We start from the raw sequence: 18705 nt of genomic DNA on the forward strand, positions 1-18705 counted from the left end.
AACAGTTCACAAAGATACACCCACAAAGATACACCCCCGTAGTCGACATAACAAACCACAGGAACAGTTCACAAAGATACACCCCGTAGTCGACATAACAAACCACAGGAACAGTTCACAAAGATACACCCGTAGTCGACATAACAAACCACAGGAACAGTTCACAAAGATACACCCCGTAGTCGACATAACAAACCACAGGAACAGTTCACAAAGATACACCCCGTAGTCGACATAACAAACCACAGGAACAGTTCACAAAGATACACCCCGTAGTCGACAAACCACAGGAACAGTTCACAAAGATACACCCCGTAGTCGACATAACAAACCACAGGAACAGTTCACAAAGATACACCCCGTAGTCGACATAACAAACCACAGGAACAGTTCACAAAGATACACCCCGTAGTCGACATAACAAACCACAGGAACAGTTCACAAAGATACACCCCGTAGTCGACATAACAAACCACAGGAACAGTTCACAAAGATACACCCCGTAGTCGACATAACAAACCACAGGAACAGTTCACAAAGATACACCCCGTAGTCGACATAACAAACCACAGGAACAGTTCACAAAGATACACCCCCGTAGTCGACATAACAAACCACAGGAACAGTTCACAAAGATACACCCCGTAGTCGACATAACAAACCACAGGAACAGTTCACAAAGATACACCCCGTAGTCGACATAACAAACCACAGGAACAGTTCACAAAGATACACCCCGTAGTCGACATAACAAACCACAGGAACAGTTCACAAAGATACACCCAGGAACAGTTCACAAAGATACACCCGTAACAAACCACAGGAACAGTTCACAAAGATACACCCCCGTAGTCGACATAACAAACCACAGGAACAGTTCACAAAGATACACCCCGTAGTCGACATAACAAACCACAGGAACAGTTCACAAAGATACACCCCGTAGTCGACATAACAAACACAGGAACAGTTCACAAAGATACACCCCGTACACCCCGTAACAGTCACAAAGATACACCCCGTAACAAACCACAGGAACAGTTCACAAAGATACACCCCGTAGTCGACATAACAAACCACAGGAACAGTTCACAAAGATACACCCCGTAGTCCACAGGAACAGTTCACAAAGATAACAAAAAACCACAGGAACAGTTCACAAAGATACACCCCGTAGTCAACATAACAAACCACAGGAACAGTTCACAAAGATACACCCCGTAGTCGACATAACAAACCACAGGAACAGTTCACAAAGATACACCCCGTAGTCGACATAACAAACCACAGGAACAGTTCACAAAGATACACCCCGTAGTCGACATAACAAACCACAGGAACAGTTCACAAAGATACACCCCGTAGTCGACATAACAAACCACAGGAACAGTTCACAAAGATACACCCCGTAGTCGACATAACAAACCACAGGAACAGTTCACAAAGATACACCCCGTAGTCGACATAACAAACCACAGGAACAGTTCACAAAGATACACCCCGTAGTCGACATAACAAACCACAGGAACAGTTCACAAAGTATACACCCAGGAACAGTTCACAAAGATACACCCCGTAACAAACCACAGGAACAGTTCACAAAGATACACCCCGTAGTCGACATAACAAACCACAGGAACAGTTCACAAAGATACACCCCGTAGCCTCGACATAACAAACCACAGGAACAGTTCACAAAGATACACCCCGTAGTCGACATAACAAACCACAGGAACAGTTCACAAAGATACACCCCGTAGTCGACATAACAAACCACAGGAACAGTTCACAAAGATACACCCCGTAGTCGACACAACAAACCACAGGAACAGTTCACAAAGATACACCCCGTAGTCGACATAACCACACCAACAGGAACAGTTCACAAAGATACACCACAGGAACAGTAAAGATACACATAACAAACAAACCACAGGAACAGTTCACAAAGATACACCCCGTAGTCGACATAACAAACCACAGGAACAGTTCACAAAGATACACCCCGTAGTCGACATAACAAACCACAGGAACAGTTCACAAAGATACACCCCGTAGTCGACATAACAAACCACAGGAACAGTTCACAAAGATACACCCCGTAGTCGACATAACAAACCACAGGAACAGTTCACAAAGATACACCCCGTAGTCGACATAACAAACCACAGGAACAGTTCACAAAGATACACCCCGTAGTCGACATAACAAACCACAGGAACAGTTCACAAAGATACACCCCGTAGTCGACATAACAAACCACAGGAACAGTTCACAAAGATACACCCCGTAGTCGACAAACAAACAGGAACAGTTCACAAAGATACACCCCGTAGTCGACATAACAAACCACAGGAACAGTTCACAAAGATACACCCCGTAGTCGACATAACAAACCACAGGAACAGTTCACAAAGATACACCCCGTAGACATAACAAACCACAGGAACAGTTCACAAAGATACACCCCGTAGTCGACATAACAAACCACAGGAACAGTTCACAAAGATACACCCCGTAGTCGACATAACAAACCACAGGAACAGTTCACAAAGATACACCCCGTAGTCGAAAGATACACCCAGGAACAGTAGATCGACATAACAAACCACAGGAACAGTTCACAAAGATACACCCCGTAGTCGACATAACAAACCACAGGAACAGTTCACAAAGATACACCCCGTAGTCGACATAACAAACCACAGGAACAGTTCACAAAGATACACCCCGTAGTCGACAAACCACAGGAACAGTTCACAAAGATAACAAAAACCACAGGAACAGTTCACAAAGATACACCCCGTAGTCGACATAACAAACCACAGGAACAGTTCACAAAGATACACCCCGTAGTCGACAAACAAACCACAGGAACAGTTCACAAAGATACACCCCGTAGTCGACATAACAAACCACAGGAACAGTTCACAAAGATACACCCCGTAGTCGACATAACAAACCACAGGAACAGTTCACAAAGATACACCCCAAACCACAGTAGTCGACATAACAAACCACAGGAACAGTTCACAAAGATACACCCCGTAGTCGACATAACAAACCACAGGAACAGTTCACAAAGATACACCCCGTAGTCGACATAACAAACCACAGGAACAGTTCACAAAGATACACCCCGTAGTCGACATAACAAACCACAGGAACAGTTCACAAAGATACACCCCGTAGTCGACATAACAAACCACAGGAACAGTTCACAAAGATACACCCCGTAGTCGACATAACAAACCACAGGAACAGTTCACAAAGATACACCCCGTAGTAGTCGACATAACAAACCACAGGAACAGTTCACAAAGATACACCCCGTAGTCGACATAACAAACCACAGGAACAGTTCACAAAGATACACCCCGTAGTCGACATAACAAACCACAGGAACAGTTCACAAAGATACACCCCGTAGTCGACAAACAAACCACAGGAACAGTTCACAAAGATACACCCCGTAGTCGACATAACAAACCACAGGAACAGTTCACAAAGATACACCCCGTAGTCGACATAACAAACCACAGGAACAGTTCACAAAGATACACCCCATAACAAACCACAGTAGATCACCATAACAAACCACAGGAACAGTTCACAAAGATACACCCCGTAGTCCACAGGAACATAACAAACCACAGGAACAGTTCACAAAGATACACCCCGTAGTCGACATAACAAACCACAGGAACAGTTCACAAAGATACACCCCGTAGTCGACATAACAAACCACAGGAACAGTTCACAAAGATACACCCCGTAGTCGACATAACAAACCACAGGAACAGTTCACAAAGATACACCCCGTAGTCGTCGACATAACAAACCACAGGAACAGTTCACAAAGATACACCCCGTAGTCGACATAACAAACCACAGGAACAGTTCACAAAGATACACCCCGTAGTCGACATAACAAACCACAGGAACAGTTCACAAAGATACACCCCGTAGTCGACATAACAAACCACAGGAACAGTTCACAAAGATACACCCCCGTAGTCGACATAACAAACCACAGGAACAGTTCACAAAGATACACCCCGTAGTCGACATAACAAACCACAGGAACAGTTCACAAAGATACACCCCGTAGTCGACATAACAAACCACAGGAACAGTTCACAAAGATACACCCCGTAGTCGACATAACAAACCACAGGAACAGTTCACAAAGATACACCCCCACAGGAACAGTCACAAAGATACACCCTGTAGTCGACAAACCACAGGAACAGTTCACAAAGATACACCCCGTAGTCGACATAACAAACCACAGGAACAGTTCACAAAGATACACCCCGTAGTCGACATAACAAACCACAGGAACAGTTCACAAAGATACACCCCGTAGTCGACATAACAAACCACAGGAACAGTTCACAAAGATACACCCCGTAGTCGACATAACAAACCACAGGAACAGTTCACAAAGATACACCCCGTAGTCGACATAACAAACCACAGGAACAGTTCACAAAGATACACCCCGTAGTCGACATAACAAACCACAGGAACAGTTCACAAAGATACACCCCGTAGTCGACATAACAAACCACAGGAACAGTTCACAAAGATACACCCCGTAGTCGACATAACAAACCACAGGAACAGTTCACAAAGATACACCCCGTAGTCGACATAACAAACCACAGGAACAGTTCACAAAGATACACCCCGTAGTCGACATAACAAACCACAGGAACAGTTCACAAAGATACACCCCGTAGTCGACATAACAAACCACAGGAACAGTTCACAAAGATACACCCCGTAGTCGACATAACAAACCACAGGAACAGTTCACAAAGATACACCCCGTAGTCGACACATAACAAACCACAGGAACAGTTCACAAAGATACACCCCGTAACAAACCACAGGAACAGTTCACAAAGATACACCCCGTAGTCGACATAACAAACCACAGGAACAGTTCACAAAGATACACCCCGTAGTCGACATAACAAACCACAGGAACAGTTCACAAAGATACACCCCGTAGTCGACATAACAAACCACAGGAACAGTTCACAAAGATACACCCCGTAGTCGACATAACAAACCACAGGAACAGTTCACAAAGATACACCCCGTAGTCGACATAACAAACCACAGGAACAGTTCACAAAGATACACCCCCGTAGTCGACATAACAAACCACAGGAACAGTTCACAAAGATACACCCCGTAGTCGACATAACAAACCACAGGAACAGTTCACAAAGATACACCCCGTAGTCGACATAACAAACCACAGGAACAGTTCACAAAGATACACCCCGTAGTCGACAAACAAACACAGGAACAGTTCACAAAGATACACCCCGTAGTCGACATAACAAACCACAGGAACAGTTCACAAAGATACACCCCGTAGTCGACATAACAAACCACAGGAACAGTTCACAAAGATACACCCCGTAGTCAGTTCACAAAGACACCCCGTAACAAACACAGGAACAGTTCACAAAGATACACCCCGTAGTCGACATAACAAACCACAGGAACAGTTCACAAAGATACACCCCGTAGTCGACATAACAAACCACAGGAACAGTTCACAAAGATACACCCCGTAGTCGACAAACAAACACAGGAACAGTTCACAAAGATACACCCCGTAGTCGACATAACAAACAGTTCACAGGAACAGTTCACAAAGATACACCCCGTAGTCGACATAACAAACCACAGGAACAGTTCACAAAGATACACCCCGTAGTCGACATAACAAACCACAGGAACAGTTCACAAAGATACACCCCGTAGTCGACATAACAAACCACAGGAACAGTTCACAAAGATACACCCCGTAGTCGACATAACAAACCACAGGAACAGTTCACAAAGATACACCCCGTAGTCGACATAACAAACCACAGGAACAGTTCACAAAGATACACCCCGTAGTCGACATAACAAACCACAGGAACAGTTCACAAAGATACACCCCGTAGTCGACATAACAAACCACAGGAACAGTTCACAAAGATACACCCCGTAGTCGACATAACAAACCACAGGAACAGTTCACAAAGATACACCCCGTAGTCGACATAACAAACCACAGGAACAGTTCACAAAGATACACCCCGTAGTCGACATAACAAACCACAGGAACAGTTCACAAAGATACACCCCGATACACCCAGGAACAGTTCACAAAGATACACCCCGTAGTCGACATAACAAACCACAGGAACAGTTCACAAAGATACACCCCGTAGTCGACATAACAAAACCACAGGAACAGTTCACAAAGATACACCCCGTAGTCGACATAACAAACCACAGGAACAGTTCACAAAGATACACCCCGTAGTCGACAAACAAACACAGGAACAGTTCACAAAGATACACCCCGTAGTCGACATAACAAACCACAGGAACAGTTCACAAAGATACACCCCGTAGTCGACATAACAAACCACAGGAACAGTTCACAAAGATACACCCCGTAGTCGACAAACCACAAACAGTTCACAAAGAACAGTTCACAAAGATACACCCCGTAGTCGACATAACAAACCACAGGAACAGTTCACAAAGATACACCCCGTAGTCGACATAACAAACCACAGGAACAGTTCACAAAGATACACCCCGTAGTCGACATAACAAACCACAGGAACAGTTCACAAAGATACACCCCGTAGTCGACATAACAAACCACAGGAACAGTTCACAAAGATACACCCCGTAGTCGACATAACAAACCACAGGAACAGTTCACAAAGATACACCCCCGTAGTCGACATAACAAACCACAGGAACAGTTCACAAAGATACACCCCGTAGTCGACATAACAAAACACAGGAACAGTTCACAAAGATACACCCCGTAGTCAACATAACAAACCACAGGAACAGTTCACAAAGATACACCCCAATAGTCGACATAACAAACCACAGGAACAGTTAACAAAGATACACCCCGTAGTCGACATAACAAACCACAGGAACAGTTCACAAAGATACACCCCGTAGTCGACATAACAAACCACAGGAACAGTTCACAAAGATACACCCCGTAGTCGACAAACCACAGGAACAGTTCACAAAGATACACCCCCGTAGTCGACATAACAAACCACAGGAACAGTTCACAAAGATACACCCCCGTAGTCGACATAACAAACCACAGGAACAGTTCACAAAGATACACCCCGTAGTCGACATAACGACAGGAACAACAAAGATACACACAGGAACAGTTCACAAAGATACACCCCGTAGTCGACATAACAAACCACAGGAACAGTTCACAAAGATACACCCCGTAGTCGACATAACAAACCACAGGAACAGTTCACAAAGATACACCCCGTAGCCGTAACAAACCACAGGAACAGTTCACAAAGATACACCCCGTAGACAAACAAACACAGGAACAGTTCACAAAGATACACCCCCAGTAGTCGACATAACAAACCACAGGAACAGTTCACAAAGATACACCCCGTAGTCGACATAACAAACCACAGGAACAGTTCACAAAGATACACCCCGTAGTCGACATAACAAACCACAGGAACAGTTCACAAAGATACACCCCGTAGTCGACAAACAAACACAGGAACAGTTCACAGGAACAGTTCACAAAGATACACCCCCGTAGTCGACATAACAAACCACAGGAACAGTTCACAAAGATACACCCCGTAGTCGACATAACAAACCACAGGAACAGTTCACAAAGATACACCCCGTAGTCGACATAACAAACCACAGGAACAGTTCACAAAGATACACCCCGTAGTCGACATAACAAACCACAGGAACAGTTCACAAAGATACACCCCGTAGTCGACATAACAAACCACAGGAACAGTTCACAAAGATACACCCCCACAGGAACAGTTCACAAAGATAACAAAACCACAGGAACAGTTCACAAAGATACACCCCGTAGTCGACATAACAAACCACAGGAACAGTTCACAAAGATACACCCCGTAGTCGACATAACAAACCACAGGAACAGTTCACAAAGATACACCCCGTAGTCGACACAACAAACCACAGGAACAGTTCACAAAGATACACCCCGTAGTCGACATAACAAACCACAGGAACAGTTCACAAAGATACACCCCGTAGTCGACAAAACACAGGAACAGTTCACAAAGATACACCCCGTAGTCGACATAACAAACCACAGGAACAGTTCACAAAGATACACCCCCGTAGTCGACATAACAAACCACAGGAACAGTTCACAAAGATACACCCCGTAGTCGACATAACAAACCACAGGAACAGTTCACAAAGATACACCCCGTAGTCACATAACAAACCACAGGAACAGTTCACAAAGATCACCCCCGACATAAACAAACCACAGGAACAGTTCACAAAGATACACCCCGTAGTCGACATAACAAACCACAGGAACAGTTCACAAAGATACACCCCGTAGTCGACATAACAAACCACAGGAACAGTTCACAAAGATACACCCCGTAGTCGACATAACAAACCACAGGAACAGTTCACAAAGATACACCCCGTAGTCGACATAACAAAACACAGGAACAGTTCACAAAGATACACCCCGTAGTCGACATAACAAACCACAGGAACAGTTCACAAAGATACACCCGTAGTCGACATAACAAACCACAGGAACAGTTCACAAAGATACACCCCGTAGTCAACATAACAAACCACAGGAACAGTTCACAAAGATACACCCCGTAGTCGACATAACAAACCACAAGAACAGTTCACAAAGATACACCCCGTAGTCGACATAACAAACCACAGGAACAGTTCACAAAGATACACCCCGTAGTTCACAAAGATACATAACAAACCACAGGAACAGTTCACAAAGATACACCCCTTAGTCAACATAACAAACACAGGAACAGTTCACAAAGAACACCCCGTAGTCACATAACCACAGGAACAGTTCACAAAGATACACCCCGTAGTCGACATAACAAACCACAGGAACAGTTAACAAAGATACACCCCGTAGTCAACATAACAAACCACAGGAACAGTTCACAAAGATACACCCCGTAGTCGACATAACAAACCACAGGAACAGTTCACAAAGATACACCCCGTAGTCGACATAACAAACCACAGGAACAGTTCACAAAGATACACCCCGTAGTCGACATAACAAACCACAGGAACAGTTCACAAAGATACACCCCGTAGTCGACATAACAAACCACAGGAACAGTTCACAAAGATACACCCCGTAGTCGACATAACAAACCACAGGAACAGTTCACAAAGATACACCCCGTAGTCGACATAACAAACCACAGGAACAGTTCACAAAGATACACCCCGTAGTCGACATAACAAACCACAGGAACAGTTCACAAAGATACACCCCGTAGTCGACATAACAAACCACAGGAACAGTTCACAAAGATACACCCCGTAGTCGACATAACAAACCACAGGAACAGTTCACAAAGATACACCCCGTTCAGTCACCCCCGAACATAACAAACCACAGGAACAGTTCACAAAGATACACCCGTAGTCGACATAACAAACCACAGGAACAGTTCACAAAGATACACCCCGTAGTCGACACAACAAACCACAGGAACAGTTCACAAAGATACACCCCTTAGTCGACATAACAAACCACAGGAACAGTTCACAAAGATACACCCAGTAGTCGACATAACAAACCACAGGAACAGTTCACAAAGATACACCCCCTTAGTCGACATAACAAACCACAGGAACAGTTCACAAAGATACACCCCGTAGTCGACATAACAAACACAGGAACAGTTCACAAAGATACACCCCGTAGTCGACATAACAAACCACAGGAACAGTTCACAAAGATACACCCCCTTAGTCGACATAACAAACCACAGGAACAGTTCACAAAGATACACCCCGTAGTCACATAACAAACCACAGGAACAGTTCACAAAGATACACCCCGTAGCCTACATGTCGACATAACAAACCACAGGAACAGTTCACAAAGATATACCCCCGTAGTCGACATAACAAACCACAGGAACAGTTCACAAAGATACACCCCGTAGTCGACATAACAAACCACAGGAACAGTTCACAAAGATACACCCCGTAGTCGACATAACAAACCACAGGAACAGTTCACAAAGATACACCCCGTAGTCGACATAACAAACCACAGGAACAGTTCACAAAGATACACCCCGTAGTCGACATAACAAACCACAGGAACAGTTCACAAAGATACACCCCGTAGTCGACATAACAAACCACAGGAACAGTTCACAAAGATACACCCCGTAGTCGACAAACCACAGGAACAGTTCACAAAGATACACCCAGTAGATCGACAAACAAACCACAGGAACAGTTCACAAAGATACACCCCGTAGTCGACATAACAAACCACAGGAACAGTTCACAAAGATACAAAGACAAACAAACACAGGAACAGTTCACAAAGATACACCCCGTAGTCGACATAACAAACCACAGGAACAGTTCACAAAGATAGTTAACAAAGAACAGTTCACAAAGATACACCCCGTAGTCAACATAACAAACCACAGGAACAGTTCACAAAGATACACCCCGTAGTCGACATAACAAACCACAGGAACAGTTCACAAAGATACACCCCGTAGTCGACATAACAAACCACAGGAACAGTTCACAAAGATACACCCCGTAGTCGACACAACAAACCACAGGAACAGTTCACAAAGATACACCCCGTAGTCGACAAACAAACCACAGGAACAGTTCACAAAGATACACCCCACAGTAACAGTCGACAAACCACGGGAACAGTTCACAAAGATACACCCCGTAGTCGACATAACAAACCACAGGAACAGTTCACAAAGATACACCCCGTAGTCGACATAACAAACCACAGGAACAGTTCACAAAGATACACCCCGTAGTCGACATAACAAACCACAGGAACAGTTCACAAAGATACACCCCGTAGTCAACATAACCAACCACAGGAACAGTTCACAAAGATACACCCCGTAGTCGACATAACAAACCACAGGAACAGTTCACAAAGATACACCCCGTAGTCGACATAACAAAACACAGGAACAGTTCACAAAGATACACCCCGTAGTCGACATAACACACTACAGGAACAGTTCACAAAGATACACCCCCGTAGTCGACAAACCACAGGAACAGTTCACAAAGATACACCCCCGTAGTCGACATAACAAACCACAGGAACAGTTCACAAAGATACACCCCGTAGTCGACATAACAAACCACAGGAACAGTTCACAAAGATACACCCCGTAGTCGACATAACAAACCACAGGAACAGTTCACAAAGATACACCCCGTAGTCGACATAACAAACCACAGGAACAGTTCACAAAGATACACCCAGTAGTCCACATAACAAACCACAGGAACAGTTCACAAAGATACACCCCGTAGTAGACATAACAAACCACAGGAACAGTTCACAAAGATACACCCCGTAGTCGACATAACAAACCACAGGAACAGTTCACAAAGATACACCCCGTAGTCGACATAACAAACCACAGGAACAGTTCACAAAGATACACCCCGTAGTCGACATAACAAACCACAGGAACAGTTCACAAAGATACACCCCGTAGTCGACATAACAAACCACAGGAACAGTTAACAAAGATACCCCCCGTAGTCGACATAACAAACCACAAGAACAGTTCACAAAGATACACCCCGTAGTCGACATAACAAACCACAGAACAGTTCACAAAGATACACCCCGTCGACATAACAAACCACAAGAACATAACAAACCACAGGAACAGTTCACAAAGATACACCCCGTAGTCGACAAACCACAGGAACAGTTCACAAAGATACACCCTGTAGTCGACATAACAAACCACAGGAACAGTTCACAAAGATAGACCCCGTAGTCGACATAACAAACCACAGGAACAGTTCACAAAGATACACCCCGTAGTCGACATAACAAACCACAGGAACAGTTCACAAAGATACACCCCGTAGTCGACATAACAAACCACAGGAACAGTTCACAAAGATACACCCCGTAGTCGACATAACAAACCACAGGAACAGTTCACAAAGATACACCCAAACCACAGTAGTCGACAAACCACAGGAACAGTTCACAAAGATACACCCCGTAGTCGACATAACAAACCACAGGAACAGTTCACAAAGATACACCCCGTAGTCGACATAACAAACCACAGGAACAGTTCACAAAGATACACCCCGTAGTCGACATAACAAACCACAGGAACAGTTCACAAAGATACACCCCGTAGTCGACATAACAAACCACAGGAACAGTTCACAAAGATACACCCCGTAGTCGACATAACAAACCACAGGAACAGTTCACAAAGATACACCCCGTAGTCGACATAACAAACCACAGGAACAGTTCACATAGATACACCCCGTAGTCGACATAACAAACCACAGGAACAGTTCACAAAGATAGACCCCGCAGTCGACATAACAAACCACAGGAACAGTTCACAAAGATACACCCCGTAGTCGACATAACAAACCACAGGAACAGTTCACAAAGATACACCCCGTAGTCGACATAACAAACCACAGGAACAGTTCACAAAGATACACCCCGTAGTCAACATAACAAACCACAGGAACAGTTCACAAAGATACACCCCGTAGTCGACATAACAAACCACAGGAACAGTTCACAAAGATACACCACGTAGTCAACATATCAAACCACAGGAACAGTTCACAAAGATACACCCCGTAGTCGACATAACAAACCACAGGAACAGTGAGACTTTATAAATGGAAAGGAGTATCCCGTAGCCAGATAGCTATAAATTATCGTTCAGTCTGGTCCCTAAAACGAGGTTCTAATCTTGTTCCTGGTTCATAACAGAACCATTACCTCAATCTAGTTCTCTTTAGGTTTTATCACCCAGAGAAAAATAAATCTTAATTGTTTAATTTAATCGTAAATCTCCTCTGTCAGTGTTGTGTCATAGAGGCCATCCTCAGTAGAACACAATAGTTAACAGAATACTCAATTCTGTCGAATAAAACAACCATTATAATGCAATACAAACATTATAACATAATCCACGACAAGATGTAATCCCATGTTTCTTCCACAGAAACCAACAGGAGAGATCAGAGTCAGAGATTCTCAATGTTCAGTCTTCCCAGAGTCATCAAACAGACCTGGCCTGCATATTCAGTGTATGTGGTCCTGTTGTGTACATTGTTTTTGTTTAGCTCAAGCAAAGTTGATCTGTCAATCATTCAATAGTGTGTTAATGAGAAAGCATTTGTCTCTTGCTTAACTAATTTACTTGATTTATTTCAGTTGCTTGAAGAGAAAATTATGACATTTGTGAAGAACGAGCTGAAGATGTTCAAGAGGATTCTTAGTCCAGAACTCCCAGAAAGCTTTGAGAGTCAGAAGCAGGATAAGGAAGTGGTGGATGCTGAAGATGAGCAGCAGGAGAGCAGTGCCAGAGAGGGGGCTCTGAAGATCACACTGCACATCCTGAGGAAAATGAACCAGAAGGAGCTTGCTGACACACTGGAGAAATGTAAGATCTGTCTGCCTCATGTTGAATGCTGTTTTATAACATTTAAAAGCTGTAGCTAAAGTACAGCTAAAGTAGCTGTGTAACTCAATGATATTGTAGCAGCCTTAACACAACACCTAGTGACCTCATCAAGTAGCAGCAGGGATGTGTTGTGGTGATTAATTTAGAGAGAGAAAGAGAACATTAATAATACCATCAATAATACCAATAATAATATAATCAGTCACACCAGTCTGTAATGCATTATGAAAAAACATTTACACATTTAAACAGTCAGTTAAGAAAATACATTATTATAATTTAAATATTTCTAAAAGTCCTACAATACTGTAGACATTAAAACAGATGTAATATTAAAATCCTCCGTGTTATTTCTTCATTCAGATGAACTTGCTGTGATTTGCCAACGTGAACTCAAATCTAATCTAAAGAAGAAGTTTCAATGTGTATTTGAGGGGATCGCTAAACAAGGAAACCCAACACTTCTCAATAAGATCTACACAGAGCTCTACATCACAGAGGGTGGAACAGGAGAGGTCAATAATGAACATGAGCTGAGACAGATTGAGACAACAACCAGGAAACAAGCAAGACCAGAGACTGCAATCAAATGTAACGATATCTTCAAACCCTTAACTGGACAAGACAAACCTATCAGGACTGTGCTGACAAAGGGAGTCGCTGGCATTGGAAAAACAGTCTCTGTGCAGAAGTTCATTCTGGATTGGGCTGAAGGAAAAGCAAATCAGGATGTCCAATTTGTATTTTCATTCCCTTTCCGGGAGTTGAATTTGATGAAAGGGGACAAACACACTTTGATTGAACTTCTCAATCACTTCTCAATGGAAACCAAACGATCAAGAATCTCCAACTACGACAAGTACAAAGTTCTGTTCATCTTTGATGGTCTGGATGAGTGCCGACTGCCCCTAGACTTCCAGAAGAACAAGATCTGTTGGGACGTCACAGAGTCAACCTCAGTGGATGTTCTGCTGACAAATCTCATCAAGGGAAATCTGCTTCCCTCTGCTCTCCTCTGGATAACTACCCGACCTGCAGCAGCCAATAAGATCCCTTCATGGTGTGTTGACCAGGTGACAGAGGTACGAGGGTTCAATGACCCACAGAAGGAGGAGTACTTCAGGAAGAGATTCAGTGATGAGGACCTGGCCAGCAGAATCATCTCACACATAAAGACATCAAGGAGCCTCCACATCATGTGCCACATTCCAGTCTTCTGTTGGATTTCTGCAACAGTCCTTGAACACATGTTGAGTACAGACAAGAGAGAAGAGATGCCCAAGACTCTGACTGAGATGTACACACACCTTGTGGTTTTTCACACCAAACAGAAGAATGAAAAGTATCTTGGGAAAGAAGAGACAGGTCCACACTGGAATAAAGAGAGCATTCTGTCACTGGGAAAACTGGCTTTTAAACAGCTTGTGAAGGGCAATCAGATTTTCTATGAAGAAGATCTGAAAGAGGCTGGCATTGATGTCAATGAAGCCTCAGTGTACTCAGGATTGTGCACACAGCTCTTTAAAGAGGAATGTGGGCTGTACCAGGACAAGGTGTACTGCTTTGTTCATCTGAGCATTCAGGAGTTTCTGGCTGCTGTATATGTGTTCCTCTCATTCATCGACAACAATGAGAATCTAATGGCCAAACTTCAATCAACATACAGCAAAGTTTCTTTCAGAAATGAGTCTGAAGTTACTGTCTACAAGAGCGCTGTGCATAAAGCCTTACAAAGTGAGACGGGAAACCTGGACCTTTTCCTCCGCTTCCTTCTGGGCCTCTCACTGGAGTCCAATCAGAAGCACTTACGAGGTCTACTGACAAAGACAAGAAGCAGCTCACAGAGCCATGAAGAAACAGTCAAGTACATCAAGAAGAAGATCAGGGAGAATCCCTCTCCAGAGAGGAGCATCAATCTGTTCCACTGTCTGAATGAACTGAATGACCATTCTCTAGTGGAGGAGATCCAAAGCTACCTGAGATCAGGAAGTCTCTCAGAAGCCAACCTGTCACCTGCACAGTGGTCAGCTCTGGTCTTTGTGTTGCTGACTTCAGAAAAGGAGCTGGATGTGTTTGACCTGAAGAAATACTCCAGATCAGAGGAAGGTCTTCTGAGGCTGCTGCCAGTGGTCAAAGCCTCCAGAGCTGTTCTGTGAGTAAATAAAATTACATATAAGAACTAATCATCAGGTAGAAATATTCAGTTTAGGGAAAAATATGTGATATCTTATGTATATAATATTATATTGAATAACGTATTGAATCAATGCTTTTATGTTCACATTATTATAACAATATGACCACACAATTCCAGGCGACAGAAAATGAATCTATATGTTGTTTGAGAGAATAAACCAAATGCATCTGCCATTGTCCTTCTACACTACTGGTGTTAAATGAACAGTGTGTTTGTGAAGTCATGATGATCTCTTTGCAGGCTGTCAGGCTGTGGAGTCACAGAGGAAGGCTGTGCTTCTCTGGTCTCAGCTCTGGAGTCAAACCCCTCACACCTGAGAGAGCTGGACCTGAGTAACAATGACCTGAAGGATTCAGGAGTGAAGCTGCTCTCTGCTGGACTGGGGAATCCCCACTGTAAACTGGAGACTCTGAGGTCAGTATTCCTGTAGTTGGTCAACAAGTGATAACTGTTCACCAGATCCACATGTGTTTACCAGACACACACAGGGAAGATTACAATTTAAAATGTAGTGCTCAGCTCCAGAATTTTGGATTTGAGATGTTTCAAATTAGTGACAGTACTGAATATCAGTGTGATTTTAATGTGATTTTACTCTTTGCAGGCTGTCAGGCTGTCTAGTCACAGAGGAAGGCTGTGCTTCTCTGGTCTCAGCTCTGAGGTCAAACCCCTCACACCTGAGAGAGCTGGACCTGAGCTACAATCACCCAGGAGACTCAGGAGTCAGACTGCTCTCTGCTGGACTGGAGGATCCACACTGCAGACTGGAGAAACTCAAGTATGTAGAGGGTTTATGTCAATGTTCATATCAGACATGTTGGAATTATCAGGCTGGTTAAGACAAACATTCTGACCACCACTTGGACAAAGTTATATGCTGACTGTGTGTGTGTGTGTGTGTGTGTGTGTGTGTGTGTGTGTGTGTGTGTGTGTGTGTGTGTGTGTGTGTGTGTGTGTGTGTGTGTGTGTGTGTGTGTGTGTGTGTGTGTGTGTGTGTGTGTGTGTGTGTGTGTGTGTGTGTGTGTGTGTGTGTGTGTGTGTGTGTGTGTGTGTGTGTGTGTGTGTGTGTGTGTGTGTGTGTGTGTGTGCGCGTGTGTGTGTGCGCGTGTGTGCGTGTGTGCGTGCGTGCGTGCGTGCGTGCGTGCGTGCGTGCGTGAGTGTTCAGGTGTATCCCTCAATGACTGTCTGTTCTTCTGCTTACCGCTACAGTGTGGAACATGGTGGAGAGAACAGAATGAAACCTGGGCTTAGAAAATGTGAGTGTTGACTGCTGTGAAGAATATGACTAAGAATAAGTCTTAATTCAAGTTAAGTCAAAGTCAAAGACCACCATCATTACTGACTTGGTCATATTAAATATCAGCTGTAGTTCTACAGATGCAGAATTCAGGGACACCAAAGTTTACAAAGAGTTGATTTGACAATGTGTGTGTCTGTGTTCAGTGTGTGTGTGTGTGTGTCCTGTGTGTGTCCGTGTGTGTGAATGTGTGTTTGAATGTGTGTATGTGTGTAATTAATGGGAATACGTGTGTTTTATATTACCATACAGTATAACATATGATCATTCAACAAGTCTCAAGTTACCTTAACTTCTCCTTTTGATACCTAGAAACATCTACATTAAATTAATTAGTGAAAAGTGAGTTAACATTCTAATGTGAATGATGATGATTTCTAATATTGTGTCTGGTTTCATCCATCAGATGTCTGTGATCTCACACTGGACATAAACACAGTAAACAGACTCCTCTCTCTGTCTGAGGAGAACAGAAAGGTGACATGGAGGAGAGAGGAGCAGCCGTATCCTGATCACCCAGAGAGATTTGAGGACTATAGACAGGTGCTGTGTAGAGAGGGTCTGACTGGGCGCTGTTACTGGGAGGTAGAGTGGAGTGGGAGAAGGGCTGATATAGGAGTGACATATAAAGGAATCAGCAGGAGAGGAGAGGGTGAAGACTGTTATCTTGGATGGAATGACAAGTCCTGGAGTCTGTTCTGCTCTGACAACCGTTACTATGCCTGTCACAATAATGATCGCACTACCATAGACGTCCCCTCCTCCAGCCCCCACAGAGTAGGAGTGTATCTGGACTGGCCAGCCGGCACTCTGTCCTTCTATAGAGCCTCCTCTGACACACTGACCCACCTGATCACATTCACCTCCACATTCACTGAACCCCTCTATCCAGGGTTTAGGGTTTATTTTGACTCCTCAGTGTCCCTGAAATAATAACCTGACACACACACACTGGACACACACACACACTGGACTCACAAACATACACACTCACTAACACACATACACAGATACACTGGACACACACAACATACACACACATACACAACATACACACATACACACAAACACTCAAACACACTGGACAAACACACAGACTCACACATGACATAAACACACACACACACTGAATACCCACACACACACACACGCACACTGGACACACACACAGGAAACACACACACACAGGAAACACACACACACAGGAAACACACACACACTGGACACACACACACACTGGACACACACACATGCACGTCTTCATATAATTGTGAGGATCTTGACCCAGGATGATAGATGTATCCTCTGTTTTAACATTTAAACTCTTACAATAACACTGTTAAAATACCAATGTGATCATTTGCTGTCCGTCTTTTTTGTTGAATAACAAATTGTATAATTATATATGGACATACGCTCCATAGTTGTACAAGTGTACAAGGATATATTGTACTTTTCATAATAAAACATACTTGAAACAAGAAAAGGCTTGGTTATTGATTTAACGTTTCTTCTGTCAGGTTGACATTAACCTGCGACTGGTTACATGAAACAAATATGAAATTAAATATAAAACAAGTAAATATGTGGAATAGAATTATAAATATATTCCTCCATCAACATCACCATCG

At 43.7% G+C, this 18705-nt stretch overlaps 1 protein-coding gene across 1 annotated transcript; it reads left to right on the top strand.

Moving 5' to 3' along the window:
• Positions 1 to 13348: 13348 nt before the first annotated feature.
• LOC135528693 (NACHT, LRR and PYD domains-containing protein 4C-like) lies at positions 13349 to 18157 on the top strand. The gene is made up of 6 exons (XM_064957800.1): positions 13349 to 13475; positions 13944 to 15732; positions 16018 to 16191; positions 16382 to 16555; positions 16987 to 17033; positions 17481 to 18157. Exons 1-6 carry the CDS (start codon positions 13349 to 13351, stop codon positions 18005 to 18007), a joined length of 2838 nt encoding a protein of 945 aa, XP_064813872.1. The 3' UTR covers positions 18008 to 18157.
• The last annotated feature ends 548 nt before the right edge of the window (positions 18158 to 18705 follow it).

The sequence above is a fragment of the Oncorhynchus masou genome, unplaced genomic scaffold, assembly GCF_036934945.1.
Source record: "Oncorhynchus masou masou isolate Uvic2021 unplaced genomic scaffold, UVic_Omas_1.1 unplaced_scaffold_1021, whole genome shotgun sequence".
Lineage (NCBI taxonomy): Eukaryota > Metazoa > Chordata > Actinopteri > Salmoniformes > Salmonidae > Oncorhynchus > Oncorhynchus masou.

Bases quoted from the DNA above. Each gene is read 5' to 3' on its own strand.
- LOC135528693 (XM_064957800.1), top strand. From the start codon at position 13,349: ATGACATTTGTGAAGAACGAGCTGAAGATGTTCAAGAGGATTCTTAGT. The intron at 15,733-16,017 runs GTGAGTAAATAA...ATCTCTTTGCAG, and splicing joins AAAGCCTCCAGAGCTGTTCT to GCTGTCAGGCTGTGGAGTCA. The intron at 16,556-16,986 runs GTATGTAGAGGG...TTACCGCTACAG, and splicing joins TGCAGACTGGAGAAACTCAA to TGTGGAACATGGTGGAGAGA.